Source organism: Corvus cornix, chromosome Z (assembly GCF_000738735.6).
Source record: "Corvus cornix cornix isolate S_Up_H32 chromosome Z, ASM73873v5, whole genome shotgun sequence".
Lineage (NCBI taxonomy): Eukaryota > Metazoa > Chordata > Aves > Passeriformes > Corvidae > Corvus > Corvus cornix.
In genome coordinates, this window is record NC_046357.1 from 52,400,831 (window position 1) to 52,418,775 (window position 17,945).

The following is a 17,945-nucleotide window of genomic DNA, read 5'->3' on the forward strand; positions in this document are numbered from 1 at the left end:
TAGTAAAAAAAAAAGACTGTCATATTACAGCAATGGTATCTATTATTCTAAAACCTGCAGCAGTGATTGGATTTACCAAGTTTTCTAAGAATTGATCATGCATCTCAACTAAAAAAATTAATCCAGGGTTTATTGAACAACTAATAAGTAAATTAATATATCTATTCTTCTGTAAAATTAACTTTTAACTTATGAGACAGGTGTAGAAGTATTCTTGCTGTAAGTATATTGACTACGAGAATAGAAACTAATGCTACTGCAGAACTAAAACAAAAGAGAAGCTGGAAACCATATGATAAATATAGAATAGATGTTTATTACTTTGAGATTAAAAATAAAAATGACCGCATTATTCTCTGTATGTTACTTTCACCTGTTTTCCTTAGTGCTCAGAAACGTTATTTCATGTTATACTTATGAAGAACAGAAACATTGTGAAAGTGTTCTTTTATTCTTTTGAAATTTTGAAATAGATTGACAAAACTGCAACAAATACAAATCCATTTCTAGAAAACACATGTAATATCCCTTTTGATTTTATTGCACTAATAATAAATGAATAACCACAAATACAACTATGAATAAAAGGAAAAAAAAGCCTTCCTGAGTGTGAGGTTTTCAATTTCTGAATATTTTTCCTATGTTCAAGCTACATCTCCAATGCAGCAGATGCCAAAAAAACATTTTGCTGCGGATAATCCCAACTGAATTCCTAAGTAAGCTTCTTTTAAGCTCATATTAAAATGTGAGCTTATAAATACTCTGGTGGAGTTTTTGTTTTGTTTTGTTCTTTCAAAACTTTACTGCCTGACTCATTTGAACAAAGTAAACAGGTCTTTTTTTTTTCCTGAACCCACCAGAATTATGAAAGAAATCCCTGTATGTCCTTTTCAGCATAAACAAATACTGAAGCTAATAATCAGAAAACCCTATGCTTGGATTTGACACACAAGATTTCTTCTTTCACTCTAGTTGTCAAGCACTTGGAGAAAGAACCTGACTTCCACATCTTTCATTTCACATGAACCACAATTTTAATGTGAGTGGGGCTTACTGCTGTCCCCATTAAAGGCTGTTAGTTTTTCTTTCATGTATTCAGTGGACGTATGCTTTAATCCAAGGTCAGTATTTAGAAATCAACAGACAATTGAAAGAATATATAAAATTTGTAGTAAGAAAGACACCAAGATCTCAAAAGAAATATCTTTTTTTCGAATTATTTTCAATATAATTTATTACTGAACTATGAAAAGGTACTTAAATTTACAGTTTAGTGACATGTAAATCAGCACTCCCAAAAAATGCAAAAAGAAAGGCGGGGCATAATATGCCAGGAGAATTACTGGAGTTTTTCAACTTAGTGTCTCCACGCATGGAAAAACTAGTGCAAGGATAAAAATATACAGTGGTACAATTTGAAATGCCTCCTTTTCTTGTTTCATCCCCTTAATATGTCATGCTGAACAAAACTAAACAGCTACAAAATTAAATAAACTACATTTCTACACAGATTAGTACCTTGCAAGGATCCCCAATTTCATACTGGAAAGTAGTATGTACCTTGACAGATACTGACAAGAGGGACTAAGATTAATATACACTGAGCTATCTAGACATCGTAAGAATTCTAACAAGTATCAGCTATGAAACCCACTCTTGCGGGCAACAGGAGCACTGTCAAGAAAAGACCATCTGAAGCATGATTTGTGCAGACCTTCAAAACTTGTAAGGAAATGAAAGGTGCTCAGGCCCAGCCTGGTGCAGAGTTTATTTTTTGTGCATAATATATATGTGTTCTGAATTTATGGCAACATTTGAGGAAAACAACACTATCAGGGCAGGAGTTACAATGTCTTTGACTTTAAAGACATATTTATGTGTCGTTTAACTTAACTGAATTGAAAGGCATACAAATAGTTAGAGATCCTTTAAAGAAAGGTCTTTCTTTAATGTATTTACGTATTCATGTAAGCACATATCTCCCTAAAGTCAGATTTTAAAATGATAACCACAGGAAGCAGAATTACTACCTTACAGGCATATGGATCAAAATTCACCCTCAGTCTGCAGAGATGCAATCAAGCTACCACTTTCACAGACAAGCTAAGTTTTCTGATATATTGACTTGCTTCCAGAAAAAAGGAGCCAAAGGAAACTATGTATTTTGCAAAATGGAAAATATAATCTAATAGGGGAAAATATGGGGGGGTTTCTATCAAAATTATTTTTAAAAGGAAAAATAACCAACAGGAACCTCTTCTGAATACTCTCAGAAACTGAAGGCATCTCAGCTAAACATTGTGTAGATGATTACTTCAATGACTGTTTACAATACTGATTACTTCAACATCAATATCGTAATCAATATAAAAACTGGTAACATGTAAATCAATATAAAAACTGGGAGCATGTAACTCCCAAATCCAATGTATATGTAGACATTTACTAAATATACCAAATCAATCACAGATCATAATAAAAAATAATATCATTATTTTTTAATGATATTAAAAAAATTAATTAAAAAAAATCATAATAAAAAACCCCTTTACACCTTAAAATTTACTGTCAGCTTTAGTGGAAATGTTTTTTTTTTTTTTTAATTCAAATATAAAATTTTCTAATGACTGACATTTGAATATTAGGTTTTTCTCTCAACATGAAAGTACAAAGTCACTTTAATGGTGTGATCTGTATTAGAACATGAGTTGTATTAGAAATATTTCTGCTGAACACTTCAATCTTTACAAAATCGTATTGCACAGATTGATTTTTCTGTTTTCTGAACTTCAGCTGTAATCAGAGGACATCGACAGAAACAAATGTGGATGCTGCCAAATATAATTGCGCCACTGTTAGGCAACAGTCCTACGTTCAGCCTGACATTGACAAGTTAAACACCAAATGGAACATATTATTCTTTGTGACTTCTAAAATCTTTCTTCCATTTGCAACTTTAAATCATTCAGAAACTAAAATATTATAAAGAAAGGCAGGTCCTGAAAGTCAAATGTCACATTCAAGGTTGTTCTTTATGTTTGTATTAAGGACCACAGAATAATCAACTTCATCAACTCAAAATGAGAAAATCCCATGCTTGTGGGCCCAATAATCTGCTCCTTTATTGGACAACTTTTTATTGGTATGTGAAAAGATTTCAAGATGAAGTTCCTACAAAATTTTTCAGTCTAACTGTCATGAGTACTGTTTAAACCATTAATTCATGGCTCACATATTCTTGGTTTGTCTCTGAATCAAAATCAATAATAAAGAGAAAGTAGTATTTCTGCAATTTCCTGGAGAGCCTTCTATGCCCAAGAATAAGTAAGCACAGGGCTGAATGGGCTCTGACTGAAAATGAATGATTTGCACACGTGTATACATTCATTTATTTACTAAAGAGCAGAAGGAGAAACAAACCACTGGGAAATAAACTTGTCACAGTCGTTTTCGTAAGAAAACACAGTTTGGAACCATGATTAAAAAAAAAAGGCACTGATGGGACTGTTTACCCAGCTAAGGGGTGACCTGCTCCCAGTAGTTCATTGGTCTGTACAAGAAAGACCAGCACAAGAGCATGGAAGGGCTGATTTTTCTCATTCCTTGTTTGTAGGGTCCAGCAAGGGCAGACAGATGCTGCACTCAGTCGCCTGTACTTTGTGATTTTGGACAGACCTTTGGCAGTGATAAGGGGCAGGTTTTCAAGCATGCAAACACATGGGCTCTGCTTCACAGCTGTGTGTCATACTCAGAAGGCTCGTCTGCATTATCCGCTTCTTTGGTGCTTGTTTCCATTTCTGTTTCGAAGGCCGGACCAACAGTTTCCAATGTGTAGTCACTTCTTCTCAAATCTGTGGCAAGAAAACAAGTTCAACAATGCAGCCAAGTAAATGTTTGAAAAGCACATACATCTTGAGCAGTGCTCAGCCCAAGAACTGATGGCAGTTTGTTTGATGTTTCCAGGAGGAAGAAAATCTGGAGTGAGGCAAATAAGAACCAGGGAGTTGAGAGAACCAGGGGTGTGAGCCCGTATGAATGAAACTTCCCTGGCTGTATTCATTCAGCTGATTTTCCCCTGTATTATCTCCAGCTGCCACAGAGAAAAATAATTAAAACCAGTAACACTGCAGTTTCTGTTTCAGAATCAAACACCAATTATTACTCCATGAAGGCAATGAAAGGAAGGAGCTTTCTCTACAGAAGAAACATCAGTGGCTGAAAAGTCATCCAGAAAGCAATCTATTTTGGCTTTCAGTCTTTAAAATCTGCCATACATCAAACAGAAGCACATTCTACCAAATATAGCATGAACAACAGGGAATCCAACTAAGCATACATAGGGGCTGGAGCAGGGCCAGAAAGCGTCCAGTGGGTTTTTCCCCAACTAATGCATCACGAATTTTCTATTGTTACTCTTTCTTATTCTAAAAATTATTGGAGATGTTGTCTGTAGTGATGACCCTGGAAAAAATGGGCTACCATTTAGCAAAGAAGGGGAAACAATTCAATGGGAAGAAGCTTTCATACTGAATGCCAACATCAGGTTGATGAGCTCTCACTCTTACATGGATGGTAGGAAAAAAAAGCAGTATTCTCATATCTGCCTTTGCACAGGAAGACTATGCCTACCAGAATCCTTCAGATCAATAGAATTTCAGTTCTTGCCTTTATAGCACACTTACACTTTTACTTTGTTGCACTTATAAAGTTATACATAGATTAAAAATTAATCTTTACTTTGCATACCGGGAAGTTTCAGCTTTCTGCAGCAAGAATTACAGCGATGCTTTGCAATGAAGTTTCTTATTGCATCTTCTCCTAGGTTTGCTGGTCCAAATACCATCTTTCCAGACCTAAAAGAAATATGCTTTAAAAATCAGTGAATCTAAAATAAAGCAATTATAGGGGAGGGAGATGATGACAATTTTTTTTTTTTTTATCAGTTAGCCCTTTTTATCAAGACAATCAGAAGTTAATACACATTAAAACTTTTTTTAGATATGGGATGAGTGAACCATCAGTTCCAGTAAAATATTAGCCTACATATACCCCACACTACTTTTGTTTTTCTCTAAAGGAAGACAAGATAGACCCAGCAGTCCCTACTAAAATGCTCAAAGGAAAACTGGGCACAGCAACATTTTGATGACATATGCCATAATCTGTGTGATTCTGCTGCAGCCACCACTCATTCCCACCAAGCAAGTAGTTTGGTTCTAGTTTTGATGGTAGGCATGTGAGAACAAAACAGAACTGACAGGGACTAATTTTCTCCTCAATTAAAAGCAGAAAGGCAAAAGCTAGGAGAACCCTAGTCACAGCAATACGCAGCATAAAAAAATGAAAAAAAATTAAAACCCCAAAACCCACAATATGCTGCTGACAAGCAAAGTTTTAAAATTTATTGTCTTCTTCCTGTGCTTATTTCCATGTTTCTGTTCTCTGACCAACTCAATATTGCTACTAGGGAATCCATTTGTGGAAGTGGATTGCATATTCTGAAAGAAACTGCCGCAATTGCAAACAGAAGCCAGCTATGACCACACACATATTAGAAGCACCACATAATTCCAGCAGATCCTTAAGGTAGTCCAAAATCTCAGTGCTCATTAATTTTAGTATAGCTGCACCATTATTATCAAGAATTTGACAGTCTAGACACTATGGAACACAGCACACAAGAAGCACTTCCAAAAAAACTTTACAAATGCCAGTATTTTTTTTTAATGATATGCAGAGTGAAAACAGCATCTTTTAAAATCTGAAATCAATTACAGCTCTGAGAAGCTATAGAAAATATTTTAATTCTCTCAAATCTATCTGTAATTCACATTAACAAAACTATATTCTCTCTAAAGAAAGCAATGTTCAAACATGAATCTCTTCCCTTTCACACAGGACAGCAGCAGTGTTTAGCTAAAACTACTATACAAAACTTAGTATCCTTCTAATTTCTAGCAGACACTGGAGATTATATGTCTCCTGGATCCTGTGAAGGGTTAATCTAGTCATCTTTTAAAGCAAATTAATGCATAAAACAAGGGAAGAGGTGAATTATAATCAAGGGCCATATATACACTTTAAATCACATGATGCAATATAGCCATCTCTATCCTTTGCTGGAATCTGATGAAATGCCATAAAAACAGAATGTACTTAAGTATTTGCTTGAGCAGGTATAGGAAATTAGGAAGGCTTTGCTAATTTCAAGGCCACACAACTACTCTGATACTTCTCTAACCTAACCATTACTCTGTGCTAGGTGAAGCAAGTAACAGAAGACAGAATGATATTTTCTCATACTGTTTTGAGATAAAATGGTATACTCTCTGTGACATATATGAGGTAACCTTTCCTCTGTACCTAGTACTGGCAATGATTCAAGAGGAATACTGCATTTAAATTTGGATAACTATTTCAGGAAATCTGGGGATAAATTGGAAATGATCATCGGCCTGGAAACCATAACACGTAAAGATTAGGGGGTAGTTTAAAATTATTTTTAAAAAAATTGAAGACTGTTGGCTTTTTTTGTCTATGTTGTCAGTAGGCAGGACCAGAAAGAAACATTTCAATATGAAAACCAGGAAAAATCTTTCATGTGGTGATAATATCAAACTATTGAAAACAGATGCTCTATGAATATATCAATTCTTTTCAGTTTGAAACTCAAAACACTCTTTTCTTCATCTCTGAATCTGAACCTAATATCTGTGAAAACTTTACCCGCATTAACTTTGTTGTGGACTTGCCAAGTCTTCTTCATGTTTGGGCAGTACAGAAGTGTTCAAACTATGTTAAAACCTTGCTGCTGTGCCTCAATTACATCTGTTTTAAAGGAAATCTTTCTGTGGATGTCATACCTGTACCATTTTATCACTTCATACATTCTATGCAGTGCATGTGGCCAGATCTTACACTGATTTGCATCAGCTCAGGATCTGTGTGGGATGTCCCAGCATTAGGCATACTTTCCAAACAGATCTATTATATTGGTCTTGATACTGGTATAAAACCAAGACATAAAGCACTACCACAGACCTAGAGGTCACACTTTGCCATTGCAAAGTCCTTTCCAAAACAGAAAGCAGGATGCATGAAGTAAAAGACTTACATGATACTAACATGATAATAACATGAGCCAGTAAATTGATGGAGTTAAAGAAGTAAAACATAAATAATTTAACTGTAAGTAAAGCTGAAATTTCAATCAGCCCCATCAGTCAGGTGCCATCTATTTTTTCCTAGGTTTCCAAGGGAACATGAGCTCAAAGTATCTTTGATCTTATCTAAGTATCTTACCTACAAAAGAAAACTTAAAACACATCTTGCCTCTGTCAGAAATGTTTCTCCTGTGAGCAGATGAAGTTTAGAACAAAGACAGTGCTTTTACACTGTAATTCTTATTACTCTTTTAGAAAGTATTTCATAGAATTGGGTACCTGCTTACAGAAAACACCACAGTTTTACTGCCTTATTACTTTAGAACCCTAAATCAAACAATATAGTGTCACAAGTTGCTGTTCTGAAGATTTCCCTGAATATAAGAAAATCAAGCTGGGTTTGATTAATTAATCAACACTTACTCTGTAACTAGAACTATTTTGCAGATGATAAACAATAGAAAGTTCTGCAAATAAGATCTATATGATCAAATTTCATTAATCAATTAAAATTATTTAACAGCAGAAACAATACAGAAGGATGCTAATAAAAACTTCAAAATAATGTAGATAAATATTATCCCAATTTTAAAGGGGGTAGGCTGAGTTGCCATGTGAACTACTTCAGTCAGTGCCTCTCCACTGTTTACAGCAATAACTGTTACAGTTTATGCTACCACTGATATAAAAAAATCTACTTGAACAGTAGCAAACCAGAATTTATGCATCTGTAGCAATACCTTAAAAGTATTTGCTAAAGTCTAGTGAACAACTACATGACTGACCTCTCTGCATCTCTAACTTGAGCTATCTGTGTGCTTCTGTCATGAACCAATGACCTACTTAGGGCAGTCTTTGTCACTGAGAAGTGCTCAGCATATCTTTGCTCTCATATCTTTGTTGTTTCCAAAATAAATATTATATGGCAAATACACCTACAATCATTATTAAACATTAAGGAAGTAATTTATTACTTATCCTTTTGAAATATTAATAATGGTCCCAGAATTAAGAACTTGCTTACAAAATTAACTTGGAGTTCCAAGTTGTGGGCAAGTCACCAGTATTTCTGTAGTTAATTGCCCTTTGTATTACATTAGACTATTCACATTTGCATCTTCCTTCCTTCCAAACATGAGACCTCCCTTCAAGCAAATGGCATGAGCTGAGCAAGGGGCAGTCAAGATGAACACCAGATAGGGGAGGGGCAGAGATGTCAGGGCAGATCTGGAGCGGTGTAGGTTAAGGAAGAGTAGGAGAGCTGTAGGAGAGCAGCCATCAACACCACTGCTTCTGCTCTTGCTACAGAAAATACCACTGAAGAGCAAGGTCACAGAACGGGAGAATAGCCATGGTTCTGATTCTGAAATTTGATTCACAAAGGCAGACTGCTATTTCTGTGTGTCTAATCTATCCAGTTGTTTTAAGTTTCCACTCATGATTTACCATTTTCATATCACAGCTCTGAAATCATGCTGCATGCTTAAATGCAACACTAAAACCTCTCGGAGAGGTTAAAGAGCCAGAGGCCCTCTCTTCATCCTCTTAAGCCATTGTGGCCCCATATACTCCCAGTTAGGGGAAACTGAACTGCCGCATTCACATCTTTTGGCACAACTCTGTGAAGAGATTTCTCCCAGAACAGCAACGCAGACTCTCCCGCCTTTCATACACCTCTTACCACATGTGGAGAGCTGGGACACTTAGAGTCCTCCAAAGCACAGGGGAAGATGTAGTCTCTTCACTGGCATCATGCTTTCGTTTAACCCAAACACCATGTGAAAAAATAATTAAACCTCTCCCACAAAACATAGAAAATCATCCTAAATATACAGACTATTGGCAGAATGTCTGAAATGAATAATAATTTCAACAGAAAGAAACCTACTTTTTGTCTTCAGGTTTAATCACAGATGGATCTGTAAGATTTTCCCCAACACCTACAACAGATAGACAATGTGTGTTACAAACGAAGGTTGTCATGATTTCATAATCTGACACTTAACAAAAAATGTAATTAACCATTTTCTTGGTACATCATACAGTGTAATAGTTAAAGAGGTCATGAGCTGGAGTGAAAATGCTATGAGTATAAAAATCTGTAAAGGACTGGCAAAGTAGTTATTATTACAGTTCTGACTTCAGCTACTTTGAGGTTAATTTATTAGTAGATGGAAGGTGTATGCAAATACAATAAATATTATATTGAAGCTCAACAAACTAAAATGTGACCAACCAAAAGATTGTTATTTTACGTGGAATAAAGGTACTAACCAGACATGGATTTTTCCAATATCAATAGAGCTACTTTCAGACACACATTCTCTTCATGGTAACAAACACAAGAAGCCACAACTTCATGATGTGCAAATATTTGGGTCTGTTATCCCTTTCTCCATTTGGGTGGCCAAGGAAACGTATTAAAGAAATAATTGCATTATGATACCTGAATGCTGATACCTCCATTGCAGTTTTCACCAAACTGATTAAAGTATACTACCTTTACAAAAACCATCTTTTCTTATATCTGACAAAGTCGCCACACTTTTACAGTAATGAAAAATCTATTGTCATATGACCATGTGATATGGAATTATTTTTATTTCAACAAGGTAAATTTATGTTCTGCAACAAAAATAAAGATTCTGGAGACAGCATAATGTGACTGAAATAACCCCAAATTTCAATGTAGGCCATTTCAGTGTATGTAAATTAGGCAAAATGTGGTGTCTATATGTGTATGTGGAGATGTCCCTGGTATTAAATAGTAAATAGTCGTGTAGATTCATCCTAGTAGAATTGCAAGGAGATCAACCCTTGTACTTTTCCTCAGTTCCAGATTAGAGAATTAAAGATAAACACGAGGCCAAAACTAGAGCTGATCTCAGTTTGTTTGAGGCGAAAACTGAGATTTACATAGATGTTTATATTCTCCATTTTTGAGCCAACACAGTTGTTCTGGAACTGTGAGAGTTATGTAATAAACCTGAGCAAATGTCATACAAATTCTCATAGGCTGTGGCAAAGACACAGTTATTCTTTCTGTGCCATTTTTTTATGTGCAACTAAAATCAGTCAAGGCTAGGATGGAATTATAGGCTTACTTTGCATAGTAAGTATATATTTTTGTAATTTACAGCTTCTGGATGCTGTAAAATATAAATATGCTAAGTCTCTGGCTACTCATAGACTTTTCCCTTGACAGAAATGAAAAGCAATAGTGTTATACTGTTTGATGGGTGATGTTCATCTGAACATTGTCAGCTGTTCTATCTCCTCAAAATATGCCATCTTCCCACTTAAATATGTACAGTAAAATGATCACATGCTCTTTGAAGGAGTCACTAGACTTCATGAATAGCATTCAGGCTAACAGCTTATTTAAACTGCATACAGATTTATTAATATGAACAATAAAAAATGCAGATAGCAATTCACACATTTTTGAGAGATTTACATACACATTAAGTGTGCATATATATATGAGTACATTTGAATCTCTATATTATTTGTGGATCTTATAAAAAATAAAAATATTTTAACTGTGGAGTGGCTTTTTGGAGCTGGATGAAATATTCCTGCAGTTTGTATAACTGCTCTTTTGGTCTTTCAGCCTGGAGGCATTTGGAGCAATATTATTTTCCCATTACACCTACATTAACCTAGACTGTTTCTGTGTGTTCTCATTTATTGGCATCACACAACAGATATCCAGAGGTTTCTTGAGCTTTGCATATTCTCATATAAGTGAAAATTTGGCCCATTCCTCAGTACTAAATTCTCTTTTGAGATGACTGCTTTTCATCTGGTTTCAAATAGCAATCCCATGCTAGCAGTCACCTTGCAAATCCAGAACAAGGAGTTCCCCACGGGTGTAGACATAGGTCCAGTGAGAAAAGGCCAGCATCATCTCTTCCAGCAGGCTGATGGGAGTAATCTCATCTCCATTGTTGTTGTTGTACTTCCGAAATTCACCAGTCATGTACTTCTCAATGGTCAGCCACTGGTTTGCTGAATGGCAGTAGATGAGGAAAACTTCCAGGAACCTGTAGATATAAAAACTGTCTGTCAGGAGCTGGCTAGGTAAAAAGCATCGTCACAATCAGCAAACTGCAAGATGCAGAGCAAGTATACCAAAAAGGAGGACATGTCTACTCTGGCTAGAGCATTTTCGACAACAGTAGATACCAAATGGAAGAGAGAAAAAAGGCTTTCTTGGTCTGATAATTCTCAAAAAAACCCACACCTGATCAGAAAGTATAGTTTAGGAACAAAAACATAATCTGATTATCCTAGCCCTCTGTAAATGAGCTACCTCAAATTGTTTTAGTTAATGATATAAAAGGCCTTCTTGCTTAAGTCTAAGGAACAGAATGTTTATTTTGCTACCGCATGTAGCTATAAAGACAAAGTTCAAAGCTGCCTACCTTTCCTCTTAAAATTAACTATCCTTAGACATTATTTTTACCATTGAGTTTTTGCACAATGATCCATGATGGAAAAGGAGGCTGAAAAGAGAAACCTCTTCCACCTAGTACTTTAAGACATTGAATTTACCTTGGAGTATAGGGAATAGTATGAGGTTTCACTTGGTTGAAGGTATAGATTAACTTCTGGGCAACCCTTTGCTGTTGAATCTCCTGAAAAAAATGTAGTGTTATAAACACCACTTCATTTTCATGAAGAAAGGTCTCATAAATTTGTAAAAAAACTAAACAAACATGCACAACCCCCTGATTATTTTTTACACATAGGAAATACATCTTCCTCAAAACCGTTTTTCTTTCCAAAAGATAGCATCGAAACATGTCAACCTTGCTGAAGATGTTAACAAGTAAGCAGTCTAATGTCAGGCTAGACCAGGGAGTGTTCCTTCAGGTCTGAACTCACCCTCAGACAGAGATGTAATACTGTGCCATGGTGAAAGATCTTTTGCCAAGTTTGAACCACCTCTGGCAGGAAAGACTTCACAATAAATACTTGTCCCAACTTTAATACATCACTCTCAGACCAAGTACAAATGACCTTCATGGCCCTCCGCAGGCCCCCATCCATCTCCTCCCGCGACAGGACTTGGATCATTGCAGTTGTGCCACACTGGGACCAGGAAGACATGCTTTTATCAAGATTCATAGGTGAACTTTCTTCTAGCTGATAGACTGTCACTTCCTCTCCAGCTTAAACAAAAGAAAGTTTTGTTAGCAAAAGTCATTAGCAGAAACAGGAGAGAACAGCATTTTCATTTAATGTATTTAAATAACACACCATTTTGCACACCTTTCTAAGCCACACTTTTTTAAGAAGAGAGCCTTTTTATCATAACTGTTCATCTGTCTGAAAACTTCCCAGCCTAAACTTAGACTATTTAGTACATTCATTCTTCTGCTATGATAATAAGTGGTCCAAAGAGCTTGTATTAAGCCTCTTAATAAAGATAAATTCAAGACATCCTGGACACCTCCACACAAACAAAGCTCACTGATATTCTAGTCTATAGCAGTCATTTAAAAGGACATCTTTTTAAAGGGTTACCATTTTTATCTCCAGTGCATGAACTCTAAATGGCCCGTGTGTAATTTTGGTAAGACTGAAGTTAATTGTAAATCTGTGGAACACTTCCAGTATTTTTCTTTTAAGTCTGTGTTTCACAAAGTAAACCCCAAAAAACCCAAACACCCAAACAAACCTGCAGGAGCAGAATATCCGAATTCAAATCTTACTTTAAAAATAGTTAAAATAATAGTTTAAAGTAATAGTTAAAAACAAATCTAGAGAAAAAATCATGACATCAAGGCAAACAGTTTGTAACAGTTATTGACTATAAGATTAAAGGAGTTTAATTTTGTATTTGATACAAAATTGACTCTAGTCGAGAGTGCCACCTTTTGCCGCAGACAGAGAGCTGAGTTGTTTCAAAAGTGGTGACTTGGCCATGATGTGATGAGCCAGGGAAATTAGATGGAAAAGGACATTTCTAGGAGAACAAGCTAAAGCAAGTTATCAGGAATCTTACAGTTTTGGTATTTTAAACTAATATTTGAATTTTTTAATAGAAATGTTATTTGCAAAGATGAAGTGTTTAAGATGTTCTGCTCCTGCTAGTAACATTTTTTCTGCAAGCAGAACCTAGTGAGCTGTAACTCAGTTGCTCTCTGTTTCCCCCTGGAGAGCTGTAGTAGCATTCCTCTCTTGCAGCAGAATCAGTAACATTTTTCTGTTGCCACCATTTGTAAACTAACAGAAAAGTGGACTGATTTTTTAAATCTGGCTTTCCTTCCTACAATTTGCATTATTTGTAATGTTAAGGCATAAGAAGCAGGTTTTCCCTGGTACGTGTGACAAGGTAACTAAATTGCCAAAATGACAAAGACTGTCATAAGCAATCACAAACTGGATTCAGACCAGTAGATTTCCTTCCCACTCTTGAGCTTGCCTTTTACCAGTTACAAAAAATGCAGATGCTGTTGAATCCAGCAATTTACGCACATTTTAATTTAAAATACAACAACTAGAAAAGTCAGTATCTTACACAAAAGACAGACACTTGAATAAAGATAGTATAACTAGACACATTTTTAAAACTTACATTAAATCTTCATTTTATTATCTTTTGACAGTTTAATACCAAGAAAGGTATCTCCTGGGAGCTTCAAAGATTAGAATGCTCAATATGGCCATTATCTACAGCAATCAGGTCACAAGAAATGCTATGATGCTGCAAGTACCAGCAATTAGTTGCAGTGACACAAAATATTCCACCCATTGAGAAGGTGGTACCTAGATATCAACTGTCTAGAGGCAGAGCTTCTGCTGCTGTAAGCCAATACTGCACACTAATTTCAGAACTTTTCCCAGAAATTTATGGATTATGCTCTACCACTCTTCAGTTACAGCAATTTTTTTTTCTTTAACACTAAAGACACTAAAAGTTTTCTGTGCCAGGTACAGGAATCATGCCCTTTAAATCACTATCTGGTTTTCTTCTTGATGGCATTTCCTATACATAGATTTACATGCGTGTCTGTGTTTGTGTCTGTGTCTGTGAAGAGAAACAGAGAGAATGAAGTTATCAAGGTTTAGGGGAAACTTCTGGCTGAGTTCAGTGATCCTAATGATAGATACATAAAAGGTGGAGTTAGACTCATCTCTGAGGCTGACAGCAATCACATGAATACTAACAGATACAAGCTACAGCAAGGGAAACCCCAACAAATACAGGGAAAAACACTAGATTCATTATTAAGTCAATCAAACACTGGAAGAGGTTGCCCAATGAAAATTAGGAGTCTCCATTTATAGACATAATCAAAATGCAGTTGGACAGGGCCTCAGCAATCTGATCTGAATTGATCGGAGAGGGAGTTGGGCAAGATGACCTCCAAAAGTCCCTAAACTGCTGCATGATTACATTACAATTCTATCTTGTTTTGTGTCTTTCAGAAAAAAAAGAATTGTTGAAATAAGGAAATTTCTCAAACACAGTCTTTAAAAGATAATGCACCAACTATTTATAAAGCAAAACATATAAGCAAGAAGTTGGTACTCACCAAAGAGCTGGACTGGTGTAAATGGTATAGTCTGAGCAAGTCTCATTAAGTTGTTTCTTTCAACAGCTGCAAAGAACATAGATTTCACTGCTAGATTGAATAAACAAGCTGGCTAAGTTTCAAAAACACTTGGCTGCACTTTACGGTAGTGTACAAAGCCAAGGAGGACGCAGCAGTGTGATACTGTGTCACATCTGATCACCATTCATTTTATGTAGACAGCAACTCCCCTTTGCACACTGTTGTGTTTTAGGAATTATATTCCCCAATTTGGTGTTCCCAATTCAGTGTTCCCACTGGAACATGTCAAACCATGCTCCATTCTTTCACTCCTCCTCCCCCTGTCCTTCCCCCTGTTGGGGCTGGAAAGGAGAACTGGAGGCACAAAAGGTAAAGATCATGGGTTGAGATAAGTAGAGTTTACTGGAAACAGCAAGGAAATGAAGAGTAACAATACTGACGACAAAGAGTACAAAAAATGACCCCTGACAATAGAAAAGACCACAGACTCAGAAGGGACCCCTCCTCCCCAGAAGAGACTCCCTTCCCCTCAGCTTTGGCAATGACCTGAGGTGGTAGACAACAACCTCTGGGTCCTAGCCAGGGCCCCTGCTGGCTTCTGCAAATAATTAAACCTGTCCTAGCCAGGAACAGGACAGAAAGATACCAGAAACTCAGTCAGCATTAAAGGTTTGCATCTGGAATAATAACCCAGATTCCAAATTCAATCATTACTCTTCTACAGGCTTCAGCAGGCTTCGGTCTCCTCTACAGGATTAACTTCGGGGTAATTTATAGTGACAGCTGACAGTCCAGGTCTCCTTTAGACATTTCAGAAGTTAACACAGCCTGAGAAATGGAGATAAATTCTTCACTTTTCCTCCTTTGAGAAACCAAACATCCTTCAAGAACCCGAACGCAATGACTGCCTCGGGCCTCAGCTGTACTACTTGTCCATTTAGGGGCAGGTTAGATGCAAACATCTGCAAAACTGTGAAGATGTGCATTCCAGAAGAGAGAGTTTTCAGTGGAGATGAGTGAGAACTAACTGGTGACAAAGAAACAGATTTTTAAAAACCAACTAACCAACCAGCCAACCAAAACCAAACCCCAAAACAACCTGAAGGCAATGCGGGATACGAGCTGCTTTAGTAAGGCACTTCTTGATACCCAGAAGCCATGGAATCAGGTTTGCACTCCATTTTTTCAACCTAGCAAATTACATTTGGTTGATTCAATGCTCTGCAAAAGCAAACTGGAGAAGGAAGCCTTCCACACTTTTGGGTAACAAATAATTAAACAATTTTAATCAGTGGAGAACGAAAGAGTTGTGGCAGACTGGCATTGTAGAAAAGACTTGAGTTCTGTTGTCACGTGCATGATGATGGTTAGCTAGAAGTCAGAAAGCATTAGGGACAACTAAAATTGCCCAAATTTTTGTCAAGCTAATTCAATATAAATCAGCTAATCTGTATCAACTACACTTTTTCCCTACCTGAGACAAATAGTAGGATTGCACAGAACTCCAGGAACTTGCCAAAAAGAAGTCAGATCCACCCCTTCTTCCATACCATGTCCTTCATGTCCAGGTCATTCACCTTCTAATTATATACAGACAGATAGGTAGATAGATATGTACTGGTATCATTTCCATAATCAATGGTCATCCCTCCCAGATGTCTGTCAAGTTCATTGGGTCCATGACTGTGAGTTCTATCTGTCCTAGATGTCTTCCAGGGCAGGAGGGCTGCTGTGCTGTCAGGTGGTTGCAAGGTGCATCATGAGCTCATGACTGGTGTATCTGGAGCAGTCCATGCCCACTGGCCATGGTAGTTATGGCACACAGTGGCAGGGTCATTCAGCAACCAACATTACATACACAGTCTGACATTACAGATTATTCCCACTCAAAAATCAAATCCCCCTGAGGTACACATCGTGTTTCCCCATCCATCTGCATCACCAAGAGTGCTCAAATGCTTGAGCAAAAACAATCACATGGGTGGGTTTGCCTTTGCTTGAGGCAGGACTAATCCAAACTGACTTCCCAAACATATTCCTCATTTCCACCATGGGAGCTTTCTCCCCTTCTACAGTACATGGGAGTTTTGATTGGGCAGGACCAGCTTGACTGGGAGAGCCTCAGGTGTTAATTAACCTGGTGGTTTTTGCTAATTGTAAATCCCAATGTTTGAAGGTCCCACCAATGTGCTTTTAACAGTCCATTGTATCATTCAGTTTTCCCAGAGGCTGGTGCATGACAGGGAATATGATGCCCACTCAATACTGTGCTCTCTGGCCCAGGGGTCTCTGAGGCTATTTTTGAAATGAGTCCCGTTGTCCAACTGACCTCTTTCCGGGGTGCCATGTCACCACAGGACTTGCTTTTCAAGGCCCAAGATGGTGTTCCAGGCAGTGGTGTGAGCCACAAGGTGCATCTCCAGCCATCCATTTCTTCCTTGTACATATAAAGAGCTTGCCTTGGCAGGTTTGCAATGTAATCAATCTGCCAGGTCTTCCCACATTTATATTTTGACCATTGTCCCACATATCATAGAGGCTTTACCCTCTTTTGATTTCAGCACATTTCACAGTTATTGAGAGCCCATCTGTATTGTTGCATCTCTTCCCTGATGACCTGAGGTGTTATGGGCCCACCAACCAGAAATAATTCACCTTTGTGTTGCTAGACCAGGTCCACCTGAGACACTTTTATCTTGGCAGCCCAATCCACCTGTCCATTGTTGTGATGCTCTTCAGTAGCCTCTTGGGTGCGTGTGCATCTACATGATGTACTTTTACAGCGAACTTCTCTACATAGTCAGCAATGTCTTTCCACAGTTCAGCAGCCCAGGTGGGTTTACCTCTGCATATTTATCTTTTTCCATTGGTCAAGCCACCCCTACAGAGCATTTCCTACCATTCACAAGTCATTGCAGAGGTAGAGCACTGGCCATTTCTCTTGTTTGGTGATATCTAAAGCCAGCTGGATGACTTTCAGCTCTGCAACCTGACTTCATCCATCTTGTCCCTCAATAGCTTCTGCAACTTGTCACATAAGATTCCATACAGCAGCTTCCCCTTTTTGACGTTTCTCTGCAGTACAGCAGGAAGCATCGATGAAAAGACCATACTGCTTTTCATTTTCTGATAGCTGATTATATGGTGGGACCTCCTCAGCACCAGTCACCTTTCCCTCCTCTTTTTCCAATGATATTCCAAAATTTTCACCTTT

The 17,945-nt window shown here is 37.3% G+C and overlaps 1 protein-coding gene across 1 annotated transcript in view; it reads right to left on the reverse strand.

The window, feature by feature from the left end:
- Nucleotides 1-293: 293 nt before the first annotated feature.
- TRPM6 (transient receptor potential cation channel subfamily M member 6) overlaps nt 294-17,945 on the reverse strand; it is an 86,600-nt gene continuing 68,948 nt past the window's right edge. Inside the window, exons 33-39 of the mRNA XM_039567576.1 lie at nt 14,711-14,776; nt 12,054-12,340; nt 11,721-11,803; nt 11,004-11,209; nt 9,052-9,103; nt 4,747-4,853; nt 294-3,851 (exon numbers count right to left, since the gene is read on the reverse strand). Of these exons, the coding sequence (XP_039423510.1) occupies nt 3,730-3,851; nt 4,747-4,853; nt 9,052-9,103; nt 11,004-11,209; nt 11,721-11,803; nt 12,054-12,340; nt 14,711-14,776 (923 nt within the window). The 3' untranslated portion in view covers nt 294-3,729. The remainder of the gene's footprint in view (nt 3,852-4,746; nt 4,854-9,051; nt 9,104-11,003; nt 11,210-11,720; nt 11,804-12,053; nt 12,341-14,710; nt 14,777-17,945) is intronic.